Source organism: Chelonia mydas, chromosome 2, assembly GCF_015237465.2.
Source record: "Chelonia mydas isolate rCheMyd1 chromosome 2, rCheMyd1.pri.v2, whole genome shotgun sequence".
NCBI classification, from domain to species: domain Eukaryota; kingdom Metazoa; phylum Chordata; order Testudines; family Cheloniidae; genus Chelonia; species Chelonia mydas.
Genome location: NC_057850.1, coordinates 149,237,733 through 149,251,236, shown reverse-complemented (window position 1 = coordinate 149,251,236; position 13,504 = coordinate 149,237,733). Strand labels below are relative to the sequence as shown.

Below are 13,504 nucleotides of genomic sequence, written 5' to 3'. Positions count from 1 at the left end.
AATTGAACATTAGGAAAGAAAACTTAGAAAATATGTTAATAAATGTCATACCAGTTTTACTTCTTGTGCTTTGTCTTTTGTTGACTTTTTTATTCTTTATTTTATCTCCCTGCTCCCAGTCACTGAATGGCTTTGCCTTGGTGGTGAGTTCAGATGGAATGATATTTTATACATCATCAACTATTGTGGACTATCTAGGCTTTCATCAGGTAAATATATATTAAAAGTATTTAGAATGCTTAATGCTGTACAATTTGTAATGGCTTCCTTGCTGTAATTTCTTTTCATACACTCTCTAAAATCATGTACGGTACACTGTTTTGACATGTCCCTTTACAGTTGACTAGATATAAAGTATAAATGGACTAAAGGTATATTTATGATGCAATTTCAGATTAGGATATGGTACTGTAATTTTCCTATTTTTTTATTTTTATTTTTTTTTAGAATTCAGGTGAATGTGTATTCTCTGTAACATCCCAGAAGACATTTTGAGCTATTCTGTTATTGTGAATCTTTGGTAAACAAAGACATGAACTGTTACAAATATAGAATATACCCCTAACACTCATCATTGTAATTTATCCCTTCAATTTAACATTCAGAACAAGCATTATTTTAATAAATGGAAAAATTACCTTAATGCAACATTGATGGATATTTTGCACGTGCACAAAAGTCAGGAAATTAAGAATTAGGGCTAAAAAGATCCTCACTACAATACTGTAGTTTAAAATAAAAAGTAAACGTGAGAGTCAGGAAATTCAGAAATAATATTCCTCAAGCAATCTTAGCTCTGACCCAATATCCCCACCAACCATCCACCTAATGGGGATATAGAGATAATAGCCCCTAGCCAATGAACTTACATCCTAAACACTGTTTATTGTAATTATTTCAGACTGATGTAATGCACCAAAATATATACGATTACATTCATGTGGATGATCGCCAAGATTTCTGTAAACAACTGCACTGGGCCATGAATCCTCCACAACTGGTATCTGGACAACAACTGCAGACAGAAACAGGTAGGTTTGTGTAATATTCATTAGAGATATAGGAATTGTCATAGTGAATCCAGATCAGTGGTCCATCTAGTCCAGCAGCCTGACTTTGATAGTGACTAGTGCCAGATCCCTCAAAGCAAGGTGCAGAAACCCTCAGAGTGGACAATTGCAACACGATGAGCCCATGGGGGATCTTTCTTCCTAACTCTTGACAGTTAGAAAATGGTTTATGCCTTGAAGTGTGAGAGTTTACATTACTTTTATTTTTTCCTATCAAATGTAGCTGTAGATCTTCTCATCATCCATAAAAATGGTTAATCCTACTAAGCTCTTGTCTTTAAATAACACATCAATATTTCTCTCAATCACAAAAATACAGTATGCAGAAGGTTTCTGAACACTATTGCTACAGCAGTTAATAATTTGCACTTCTATGGTATTAAGCCTTTCATTAAAAGATTTTAAAGGACTTTATAAATGGGCACCCCTGGAAGGTAGGTAAGTATTTTTATTCCCATTTTATAGATAGACAAACTAAGGTATGTAGAGGTTGTGACTTGTCTAAGGTAGTAATAGTGGTAATAATAATATCCCCAGTAAAACTTCACTATAGAGTTGAGGTTGAAACTTTATTGCCCTTTTAAATACAACATCTTTTAACAATAATATTTGATTAATGAGAAATGCGAGAAAACAGAAAATGTTCAGTTAAGGTTTCAACTCTAGCCTTAGCTCAGACATGCCACACCTGCCCACGTTCCAGCTACAGACCAGAGAACCTTCTCAGCACATGAACATGAAGTCTGCCAAGTTTTATTATTTATTTTATTTATGTTTGTCCAGCTAAAAAAGTAAGAACAGTTTCTGACAAGTGAAAAAATGCTCTTTGTTACCCAAGGCCTAAAACTTTCAGAGGAATTGAATACCCAGAACTCCAGTTTAAGTCAATAGTAATGGTGAATGCTTTGAAAAATCTGGTGCCTCAAATTGGGCACATAAAAATTGGAGGCACCCAAAACTAGTGATCATTTCTGAAAATGTTGGCCCCACTTTCTCTGTTCTCCTTTCTAGACAATGGGAGTGATACTGTAACTACCTCACGGGGTTACTAACTGGAAATAACCCATTTTGTCCAGTTCCTGGAGTCTGTCATCATTTGGGTAAAATGCATGAAGTCCTTCAGACCTTTCACAAACTTAAAGTACACCAGACCCAGGGTAAAATGTATATACATCACTGAAGGCTAATGGAGCATTAATAGGTTTTTCAGATGGGTAGGAAGAAACTTGCAAGCAGCACCGTGAAGCAGGAGTCCATGGCTGGCTTTTAAACTCAGAGAATTTATACAGGGCTTTTAACTTCAAAAGCAGTCCCCATGAAGCTTATGGTTTCCACAGGAGTTCTTGCAGTCTTTGGAGAACTTTGTAAAATATGGTCCCTTCTTTATAGAAGAAATAAATAGCTCTCAATGGAACAAAATGCACTAGGCCAGGGGCGGACAAACTTTTTGGCCACCACATCCGGTTTCCAAAATTGTATGGAGGGCCGGATAGGGGACTCTGTGTCTCCCCAAACAGCCAGGCATGGCCCGGCCCCCGCCTCCTATCCGACAACCCCGCTTCTCACCCCTGATGGCTCCCCCAGGACTCCTGCCCCATCCAACCCCCCCGTCCCCTGACGGCCCCCCCGGGACTCCTACCCCATCCACCACCCCCTGTCTCCTGACCACCCCCGGACCTGCTCACACCTGCCTGCCCCCCCGCCGCCCCATCCAACCCCCCTCTCATTCCTGACTTGCCCCCCGGGATCCCTGCCCCTTCCAACCACCCCTTCTCCCTCTCCCCTGACCACCCCCGGACCCCCCACCCCTGCCTGCCCCCTGCCGCCCCATCCAACCCCCTTCTCATTCCTGACTTGCCCCCTGGGACCCCTGCCCCATCCAACCACCCCTTCTCCCTGTCCCCTGACCACCCCCGGACCCCCCACCCCTGCCTGCCCCCTGCCACCCCATCCAACACCCCTTCTCCTTCCTGACTGCCCCTCTGGGACCCCTGCCCCATCCAACCCCCCTGTTCCCTGCCCTCTGACCACCCCAACCCTTATCCACACCCCCGCCCCCTGACCACCCTCACAACTCCCCTGCCCTCTATCCAACCCCCCCTGCTCCCTGCCCCCTTACTGCGCTGTCTGGAGCACCGGTGGCTCGCGGCGCTACAGCCATGCCTCCCAGAGCACCGGGTCAGGCCACGGCTCTGCAACTGCGCTGCCTGGCTGCCCAGAGCGTTGCGCCGGCGGCGCGGTGCGCTGAGGCTGCCGGGGAGGGGGAACAGCAGGGGAGGGGCCAGGAGCTCAGGGGCCAGGCAGGAGGGTCCCGCGGGCCGTATGTGGCCCACAGGCTGTAGTTTGCCGACCTCTGCACTAGGCATTTAAGAAACTGTAAAAACAGTATGCAGACATTAACTAAATTTGAACAATATTTTTTGGAAATTAGCAGTGATGAACACTCTGAAATTTTCTTCTGGGTATGTACAGTAGAGAATTGCAGTAAGTCTCAGAGTTCACACTTCTAGAGAAGTACTCGTGTTTCTTTTGAGAAATGCATACTGCAAAAACTATGCACTGGTGCTCATAACTGGTACATGCTTTACAAAAGAACTCAGGAGGCATCAGCTAACCTTTGGCTGACTGGTGCCTGTCAGCAGTGCCAATAAGCATTTTCTCCTAATGTTCTTCCTTTTTTGTCTCTTTTCTTTGAAAAGTGTAGCAAACCAAAAGGAAAAACCTTTTCTATGTTACTGTAAGATTAATTTTGCTAAGTTAAAAATCACAAAAAGTCACAAAATATGAAAGTTTATGTTCCCCCAGGCAAATTAACTTAAGCTTATTGCACAGCTGTTGTTTTGTGTTGTACTCCTAGCAGATATTAATATTCATGACTGAATATTCACTACAAAATATTCTTTTTAGGAATTTCTTTAACTGTGTGTTCAAATATGTACACAGAATTTTCATTCTGAGTTCATATAATCTGACATATGTCACCCACATTGTTTGTAGGAGAAGAATACATTCTCAGTAAGATGTTTAAGGCACAAGAGTGTGACAGCATGCCAGCAGATTATTCTTCCTTTTTAACTCGTTGTTTCATCTGTCGAGTCCGCTGCCTGTTGGACAGTACTTCCGGTTTCCTTGTAAGTATAATTTTGTGAAACAAGCTGTGGCTGAGTAGCACAAATTTAAATGACCTCTTAAAGATATTTGAACATGATTGTATGAATTGCATGCACTGATATGGAAATGCAATTTTAGGATGTCTTCTATTTTTGACAGTTTTTTAATTAGTTGAATGTTTTTATTTATGATTTTGCATCATTGGAACTGTCCCAAATGACGATCTTTATTAGTTAAGGCACAGGTAGCACTGCTGTGGTTAAGGATCTATCGGTACTAATGTTACAACTCCTATTTGAGGACACTGTAAACACTCAGTTATAAAGTATGAAATTTTTGTCATTGTTCCAGCATGCAGCTGACTAGAACTTTATATAAGAAAAGAACACAAGTAAGTATTGGGCATTCTTAAGATACTTGAGCTGTAATTCTTTGGGAAACCCAGAGTATATTTCCATACATACTAGTACTTGAAAAATACTTTTCTATATTTATGTTCAGTTTAAAAGTCCTGACCTCATACGTTCTCTCTTCCTCCATCCCACAAACATAAACATCATGACCAATGTCTCCACCTAGCAAAAATTAAAGAGGCAAAAAGTGACCATTTTGCTCTGTCTTTTTGTACACCAGCCTAGAACCCTCCATTTTCCCCTTTCATCTCCCAAACAAAGGGGAAGCTAAGATGAAAGATGAGGATTAAAATGATCAGCTAAGAAGAACTCTGTGGAGAAAAGGCTGTGGTCCAAGATTTCCCTGAGCACTGAGCTCAAAGTTTCAGGCAAGGTGGGCAGAGTTTTGCAGATCCCCCTTACAAAAGGTCCCTTGGTCTGAACCATAACAGGAAAATCCCCCCCAGGAAAGGCATCACAAAAATTGATAGGATTTGAGGGTTCCACAGTAATTTCTCCTTCCCCTACAACAAACTCAGCCTCACCAGAACCTTCATTTTCCTGCCACTGACTGACACTTTTCCCGTCACTTTTCTATCAGTTTGTAAAGGGTGTCTGTGAAACTCTTCTTCTGCTGTCACCATTCCCTCCATTTACAGGCAAACACTCTCCTTCTCCTCTAAGTCTTCTTCCTGGGTTACAGCACCCCTCACACCAAATGATATTTTTTCATGGCAGTCTGAATCTTCAGTTGTGTTCCCTAGTGTTGACTCATGAGATTCCTGTCTGGCTTACTTGAAACAGGCCCTGCATTCTCTTCTCCGCTTTCTGTTCTACATCCGAGCATGCTGTTCCCTCCAGATACTCCCTTCCTGACCCAGAAGACTCTTCGCTCACCTTCTTCAGCTCCTCCCTTCATTCCACACACACTTATATCTATTCTCTAAAGTTACCTATGGCTTTGCCTCTGGAGAGGAGGACTGCCAAACACAAGGGATTTCCCTGCTCAGGACACTGATCCACAGCAGAGTTTGAGTCCCCATCTTATTATGTAATTCCCAGCACCTTCTCCCCAATATGGAAGCAAATGTTTGTCCTTAACCCGGTGGTGCTCTGTGCTAATGCACAAAAGCATGTTTTAACTCATTAGATAGACAGGCTCTTTGCTAATTATAAGGCGAATGTTTCCATCTAACCTTCCCCACCAAATACACCTTCCCTGTAGAAAACTCTTCCTTAGGTTCCTTACATGGCATTTAAGATAATCAGACACTCAGCTTTTGTAGGCAAGAGCAATGTGGCTCAGTTTATCACAGTCCTTGAACCACATGGTCTCTGATCTAGAGTCAGCTGTTAAGAAGTGAATAAAGTCTAAGGGCCTGAGTGTTGACATTGAAGGAGAAGGAGACCTTCTCTCTTTATGCAGGTTTCAGAGTGGTAGCCGTGTTAGTCTGTATCAGTAAAAAAAAAAACCAAAAAAAAAACCCCGAGGAGTACTTGTGGCACCTTAGAGACTAACAAATTTATTTGGGCATAAGCTTTCGTGGGCTAAAAAGTGGGTTTTAGCCCACGAAAGCTTATGCCCAAATAAATTTGTTAGTCTCTAAGGTGCCTCAAGTACTCCTCGTTTTTTTTTTCCTCTTTCTGCACTATCCTGGCAGCTGCTGAAGTAAGCTATAGGCTTCCTATAATCCTCCCTACTCCAAGCTACAAACTCAGCTCTAAAACACAATCCAGAATATACACAGTTGTGAGGACTGGTAGAGTTTTCATGATGTCATTTTAGGTGTTGCTGGAGGCATCGTTTCATTTGTTGTACACAAAACAAAGAACTTTGTGTGTGGGGGGGACATTTATTAAGTATATATACAAGATAAAAAAAGAAAAAACAAGTGATAATATTTAAAATTCAAAGGATCAACTTTTAGATTGTATAGTCTTTGGGACACAGACTGTCATCTATTATACATTTGTACAATGCCTGGTACAATGGAGTCAACCTGGATGTGGCCTTGAGATGGTATCACAATATAAATGTTAAACAACAACAATAATAATCCCTCTCCCTCTCTAATTTTGTATAGAGCCTTTTAAAGGGAAAACCCATTTTTAAAAGTCTCAGATAACTTTGTTGAAGATAAGAGAGAGTCAGTTGTAGGTGATAACTTCCAGAGTCTTTTATTAAAGTCTAATCCTGTTTCTTCTTAAGCTAAAACAAGACACACAAAAAAACAGGGAGAGAAAAATAGCAAGAGATAGGAAAATATTCTGTCTTGGATGCTTGCGGTTCACTTGCTGCTAGGCCATGGGCATAGTATATGAACCAGTTAGCTACTTCTGGGTCCAGGCATTACTCCTGTAGCTCTGGACAACATTTGGCTGGAGTGCTTGTATTTTCCTTTGGTAGGCAAACTTCTACTGAGATCAGGCTGCTGGTAACAGCTGTTAGCTGTGAGCAACTTGGCAGGCTAAGCATTGCAAGGTTAGATTTGTCCTGTTGGCTGAGCTCTTACAGTCAGAAGATAAAAAGAGAGATGGAGAAGTGGGAGAAGTAAGGGAGTGGAAGTCGATGCACCAGGAAAGAGATAATATTAGAAAGCTCAGGTTCTCATCGCAGGAGTTTCTCAGGCACTTTGGAGGCAATCATGTCATGTGCTCCCTCCTGGCTGTGGTGGTTGCACTGTCAAGCCATTACCAGTAGCTGGCAGAGCAATGAGGTGAATGCCTCCCTGAACCTTTGCACTGGTTCCTGACCATGTCAGCTGAGGGAAAGGGGTGGAACTGCAGTATGTTCCAGTCTGGTGAAGAAGCCCTGAGATACAGTGGTCTGTCCCTCCAGACTCTTTCTTCTCAAGTCTCAGCAGCAGTGTTGATCTTTGCTTAGCACCCTGCTCTAGGACAGAAATGTGCAGAAGGCACTAGTCCCAGACTGAAACTCCAAACCTCCCCCCATCCCTGACATCTGATTGTGGGTACAGTGGAGGGTAAAGGTCTTCAGACAGGGACTGAAGGTTCCCTTCCTGCCCCATACAAAGTATCCTGACATTTTGAGCCTACCTTCCCTCCCATCTGCGTCTCTGCATGGTTCCTCTGCATTTTGCCCCAGCTGTGTACCTCCCAGAGAATACACACAATTATTTCACAAGGGGATGGGGGAGAGAGGAAGAAAACTCAGGAATCTTCATCCTGGAGAGATCAGAGCATGGAAAAAAAACCCAGTTCCAGCTCCAGACTGAGGCATACAGGAAACTGTTACTTATGCCATCATAAGCTGCTAGACTTGGCTAATGGAACATGATACAGAACTTCTACTCCAGCAACAGGAGGGGGAAAGGCTAGTTAAAAAGTCCCAATTCTAATCAGTATTATCTCCCCTTTCCATGTTTCAGAAGTTGATTTGGACAGCCACACATTAAACATAATAAAGATAATGAAATACATACTAAGGGTTTATCTGCATGTGTTAGAACAGATAGAACATGAATATGTTCAATATTATTTGAACATTATGGTCTATAGATCATATTACCATTTAAGTGTTTTATACATTGAATACTTATGATGATTTTATTCTGTTTCTTTACATAACAGACAATGCAGTTTCAAGGTAAACTGAAGTTTCTCTTGGGACAAAAGAAGAAGTCCTCTTCAGGAACAATATTACCCCCTCAGTTGTCCTTATTCTGCATAGTGGCACCACTTCTGCTCCCTTCTATGACAGAGCTGAAGATGAAAAGTCTGCTTGTGAAAGCAAAACACAAAGCTGATGATGCAGCCACAATGGATACAAAGTATTTTCAAATGAACCTTTTAGTATTTATCATTACTTACTGTGGATTTATATTTATTAAACATGTAAAAAGTGTAACTTATTCTAAATATCCCTCTGTTTAAAAACTCTCAATCTTAATAACGATATCTAGCTTCTTTCAATATTTTTATTCTTTCCTTGCTATTGTTCAAAAGATATCAACATAATAAATAGTTGTGCTAGATGTAAAAGTGGCAAATAAAAATATATCCATTCATATGGAGGGAGTTCTCAACTTGCCACAGTGTGTAGCATGGCTACTGTTTGAAGAATGACCCCATGGGCAAACCTTAGTAGCAAACTGAGGAAGGGGGAACATTTGAATGCTAAATGTGCCTGTATGTGTATCTGGATGCATGTGAGGGAGAGGCAGACCTGATCTACACTGTAAAATGGAACACACTTGTCAACAATTGTGCTAGCTGACTTGGGGCGGAACATGATGCAGCAGTCAGTGTAGCCCGGGACAAAGTATGTCTGGTGTTTGCTCCTTGGTAAATTTCCTGCCTCTTTTGTGATTAAATCTCAGATTTAATGTTTAGATTAAAACAACGAGAAGTCTGGTGGCACCTTAAAGACTAACGGATTTACTTGGGCATAAGCTTTCGTGGGTAAAAAACCCACTTCTTCAGATGCATGGAGTGAAAATTACAGATACAGGCATAAATATATATTGGCACATGAAGAGAAGAGAGTTACCTTACAAAAATGTTTAGATTGTGCTCTGTAACTTGCACTGAATAGTACCATATACCATGAGATCCAGTGGTGACAGACGACTTGTGGAATATGGTACTGTTCAGTGTGCGCATGACTATCAGAATCTGGCTGTTAGCATTGTTTTTGTGTGTGCTGTATGTGTACTATATACCCATATGTTGTATTTCTGGCAAGTTAACCACTTGATGTCATTTTGACAAGGCAGTGGAATTGTTGAAAAGTTGAAGGCGATAATGGAATATGAAATAGTTGATCTCTAGGTCAACATTTGGAATATAGCCCAGGTCAGTGGTGATCAGAAGTCACTACAACTTGCCAGCTTTTCAGTGGGCTACGTGAAATGAGTTGGTGATCTCGGGCCAGTTCCTATTAGAGAACTGATTATAGCACAAGCATTATTGGCAGTCTCAGCAAAGGCAAGGATGTAATAGGAATGCAGAATGAACTATCCTTTACCTCTAGGGTCCCTCCAGTCCCGGGTTGAGGCACATTGGCATGGCAGTGTGGGGGCGCTTACACAGCCAATGTCCATGTCCTACCTTTTCTGTTAATAAAAAAAGAATGGTAGGGTTTGTCTTCATGCACAGTTAACGTGGGAGATTGGGACCTAGGTTAGCCTGGCTTGGGTCTGAGAACTCCTACAGCGAAGCACTACCCATATTACTGTGTCGTTATTCTTCTTCCACTCATGTTGTGAGTTTGGGACATAGTCCATGGTTCTTTGTGATGTGTTTCTCAAATGCAGCTGCTGTGGCTGCACGTGGCCACTAGGGGCTTTTCTTGTGGCCACAGCCTCCTAGATGGTGATTGGGAGGGAGGAAGCAGCAGCTCCTCCCCTGTGGCCTGCAGCAGTGGTTGGGCCCTTCCCCCCCTCTGAAGACACAAAAGCTGGAGGAACAGACAACCAGTGTGAGTTCCCTACCTTCCTGGGGTTGGTGGGGTCAGGCTTCAGCCCTGGGGTAGTGGGTGGCAGGTTCCAGCCATGGGGCTTCAGGCTCCGTCCCCTGCACGTAGGGCTTCAGGCTCCGTTTCCTGGCTATGCAGTGGCAGGCTCTGGCCCTGAGCTCACCACACCCCCCATCACCCCTGACCCTTGCTGTCTCGCCCAGTGTCCCATTGCCCCTGGCTCCCACTGCCTCCATCCCCACCTAGGGTTTAATTTGTCCCTGGGCTTTCTGGGGCTGAGTAAGTCTGCTGTGAAAAGTGATATTTGTATGTGTGTTAATATCACTTTTCACAGCAGACTTACTAGCTATCAAGTCTTAAAGCAACCAAAAAAGCAAAAGAAACAACGAGAAAAAAGACAAGAATGTTCAAAGCACCTTATTTGTGTTTCTAATCTGTTTAGGTACAGTAAAGAATAGAGACAACTGTACATATTTTTTATTATAGAGTCTGCAAAAAATTCAACATAAAAAATAATGATTTGTGCATGTGTATGTGCATATTTATATGTTTTTCCTAAAGTTAAGTAAGTATTTTAGGAAAAATTGTCAGAGCAGCCACCAGCAAGAGTTGGTTGCCACACTCTGAGGCCATGTAATAATTTGTTTGAGAACCCCATCTAGGATTCTTTCCCAATCAATTGTGTCAGCTTTTTGGATAACTTACCTGTCCTTCACGGGGAATTGTGGGAAGGCACTGGAGGACTATCAGCACTCAAGTGACTTTTGCCTGTGTCTTCATTGCAAAGTGGGCAGGTTTCCCACTGAGGTAAAGCAGAACCTGGGCTCTAACCTGTACCCCCAGCCAGGTAAATTAGGCTTAACGCATCTTCAAACCTATGTTAAAGGTTTTTCTGTGTGGATGCGGGGAGTGAGGGATGGGGGAGGGGGTTGGCTAAAACCCAGGTAACAGCCCAAGTTAACTGTGCAGTGAAGACATCACCTTAGAATCCAGTGAAGTCAGTTTGGCACGAATCACAAGCTCTAAAATGCATTTAAAAATAAAGACTGTGACTGATTATAAATCTAAACTCTGTGATGATTCTTGCTACATGTTGAAGCCCATTTGCTAGCATTTATCTTTAATGCTAACACTCAGATACCTTGGTTGTATAAGAATCTAATGGAATAGAATTGAATGGAAACATTACCATTTTTTTCAATCCAATCTAAATGTTGTTATTCCAGGAAATAAGTACTGAGCAGAACATTCTTAATCATATTTTTTCTTTACAGTATGTACAGTATTCCAGTCCAACACTGGATTGGAAATTCATATGATCCAGCAATTACTGGCAAACATTTAATTTTAATTATCACACATTCAAACCATAATTACTTAATACATGTTTGCTAGTTTAAAAGTCATGTCTTACACAGTTTTGTGTGTTTGCCCTTAGCTGAATTGTCATTCACTGACCAAATATTTTCACATTGTCTGTCCTCTGCAGTTCAAAAGCTATTTCAGGTCTATGTGAAACAGAATTACAAGGAAGAACAAGTTACCATGAAGGTGCAGCTTTCACTAATGTGTTACAAAATGCTGAAAACCAGATCAAAGGTATCAGGTTGTAATAATTCTGCATTACTGACAGTTTATGGAGACACTCTTCCTCCCCCCACCCCCCCAATTTAAGTTTTCCATCTTTTAGTCCCAATTTCCCATTTTTCTATTGTCTGCTATTGTGATGTAGATTCATCAAATATGAGATAGAGAATGGCTAGATTATGGTGTCAATACTAGCTGCCTAGAAATACAATGTTACCAGTTCTCATAATTTTATCACAAGTTTTGTGATATTAAGTGTGTTTTCTTAAAGCTCCAGCACCCAGATTCATGTGATTACAGATATAGTAGGCTATACATCTCTAGTGCTCCCTGGGGAAAGGGTGGGCATTGATCCTGCCTCAGCTGCCGGGGCACAGCCCTCCAGCTGTACTAGCTGAGATGTCAGCCCCTCTTGTGTGGGGAAGGTTAAAGTAGTCCAAACAAAAAGTCACTATGCTTCCGCAGCCATGAAAGGCCTTTGGAAAGCTGAAGAGAAAGGTATCAGCCCTTCTCTTTTCTCAGGGGGGCAGGTTGGCCAAGGCTCTCAAGTAGTTTCCCTAGTCAGTAACCCCTTCTTCCAGAGCCTGGAGAGCTCTGGGATGCAGTCCTGCTCCTTCAGAGTGCCATACAGGCTGCACTGAGCAGGGAGTCTCCTTTTTAAGGACCCACCCCCCTCAAGGCTTGACATTCCTTACAGGTGGCCGGGTTGCAGCTGATTGTGCCCAGAGGAGCTCTTTAACCCTCTCCTGAGTGGGGTTGGTAGATCTGCCCCACTGCAATGTGTAAAGTCTTAGCATTCATTAAAAACAAAGAGAGGTTTCTCATGGTTGAAGCAAAAAGCTTGAAAACATGATGTGAGTGTACCCTAAAGGTGCAAAACCAGACAGCAAATAAAAAGCAATGAAAATGTATTGGTTTTTTTATGGGTTTTGTTTTTGTTTATTTGTGTTTTGGTAACCTGACTCATGATTTCTGAATGGTTGGGACTTACACTACTGTGAGAATCTATGATCTGCTATAGCTGTCTTTTACAAATTGGCAGGGTGTTTAATATAAAATGTAAGAATTTAGTAATCCTCTTTGCTGACTTTTGACTTTTGAGTTATTTCTCCTCAAGCCTTCCCTTCTCCCGCTTCCCTATACAGATAACTCTATTAACTTCTTTTTTGTACAGGCTTGAAACCTTGAAATTGTACTGTCTTTAATACAAGTTCTCTATCACAGCCACTTTCACTGTCTAGTTTCTCTTGAATCTTTCATTATTAGACAGGCAAAACCTGTACTGAACTGATGATAGTGCAAAATCTCACTGATTACAGTTTAAGTGTTTGCAAATTGAACATTTAATCTTTTTTCCAGTGTGCATTCTTGCCTGTAATTTGCCTAGTTAATCTTAGCCATAACACATTCTGACTTGCACTTTTCTGTGTAACAGATACTAAGGACACCACGCATATTTGTGAGTGTCCAGTAGTTTATTAGGTTATATAAAACTAATATTAAAATTGTTTGCACTAGAATATATTTTCTTTTAATTTTTATAGCAAACAATGGAGAAAATGGCATTTCTCTATTCAAAGTACTAACAAATGAAGATCACTGGGTCTGGGTACAAGCTAATACTCAAGTTCTGTACAGGACTGGCTGTTCAGAATACGTCATTGCCTCACAGCAAGCTCTAAAGTAAGTATATTTACATTTTCCTGTAGTTCTGAAAGATAAAGACACTATTCACCAAAAGTAGGACTTTCCAAAGCACTTAAGTGTCTTAGGAGCACAATTCCCACTGAAAGTCAATGAGACTTGGGCTCCGAAATCACATAGGTAGGATTTTCAAGAGTGCCTAATTTCATTAGAGACGTCACTTTGCCAGTATAATTTATGTGGGAAGCACTCAGGTACTATTG

General features: G+C 41.7%; 1 protein-coding gene across 1 annotated transcript in view; it reads left to right on the top strand.

Annotated features, from left to right (window-relative positions):
- Positions 1-13,504, top strand: part of AHRR (aryl-hydrocarbon receptor repressor) — a 123,545-nt gene that overhangs the window by 95,406 nt on the left and 14,635 nt on the right. Inside the window, exons 4-9 of the mRNA XM_043538832.1 lie at positions 120-209; positions 902-1,031; positions 4,068-4,201; positions 8,165-8,364; positions 11,500-11,609; positions 13,142-13,280. Coding sequence (XP_043394767.1) covers positions 120-209; positions 902-1,031; positions 4,068-4,201; positions 8,165-8,364; positions 11,500-11,609; positions 13,142-13,280 — 803 coding nt within the window. The remainder of the gene's footprint in view (positions 1-119; positions 210-901; positions 1,032-4,067; positions 4,202-8,164; positions 8,365-11,499; positions 11,610-13,141; positions 13,281-13,504) is intronic.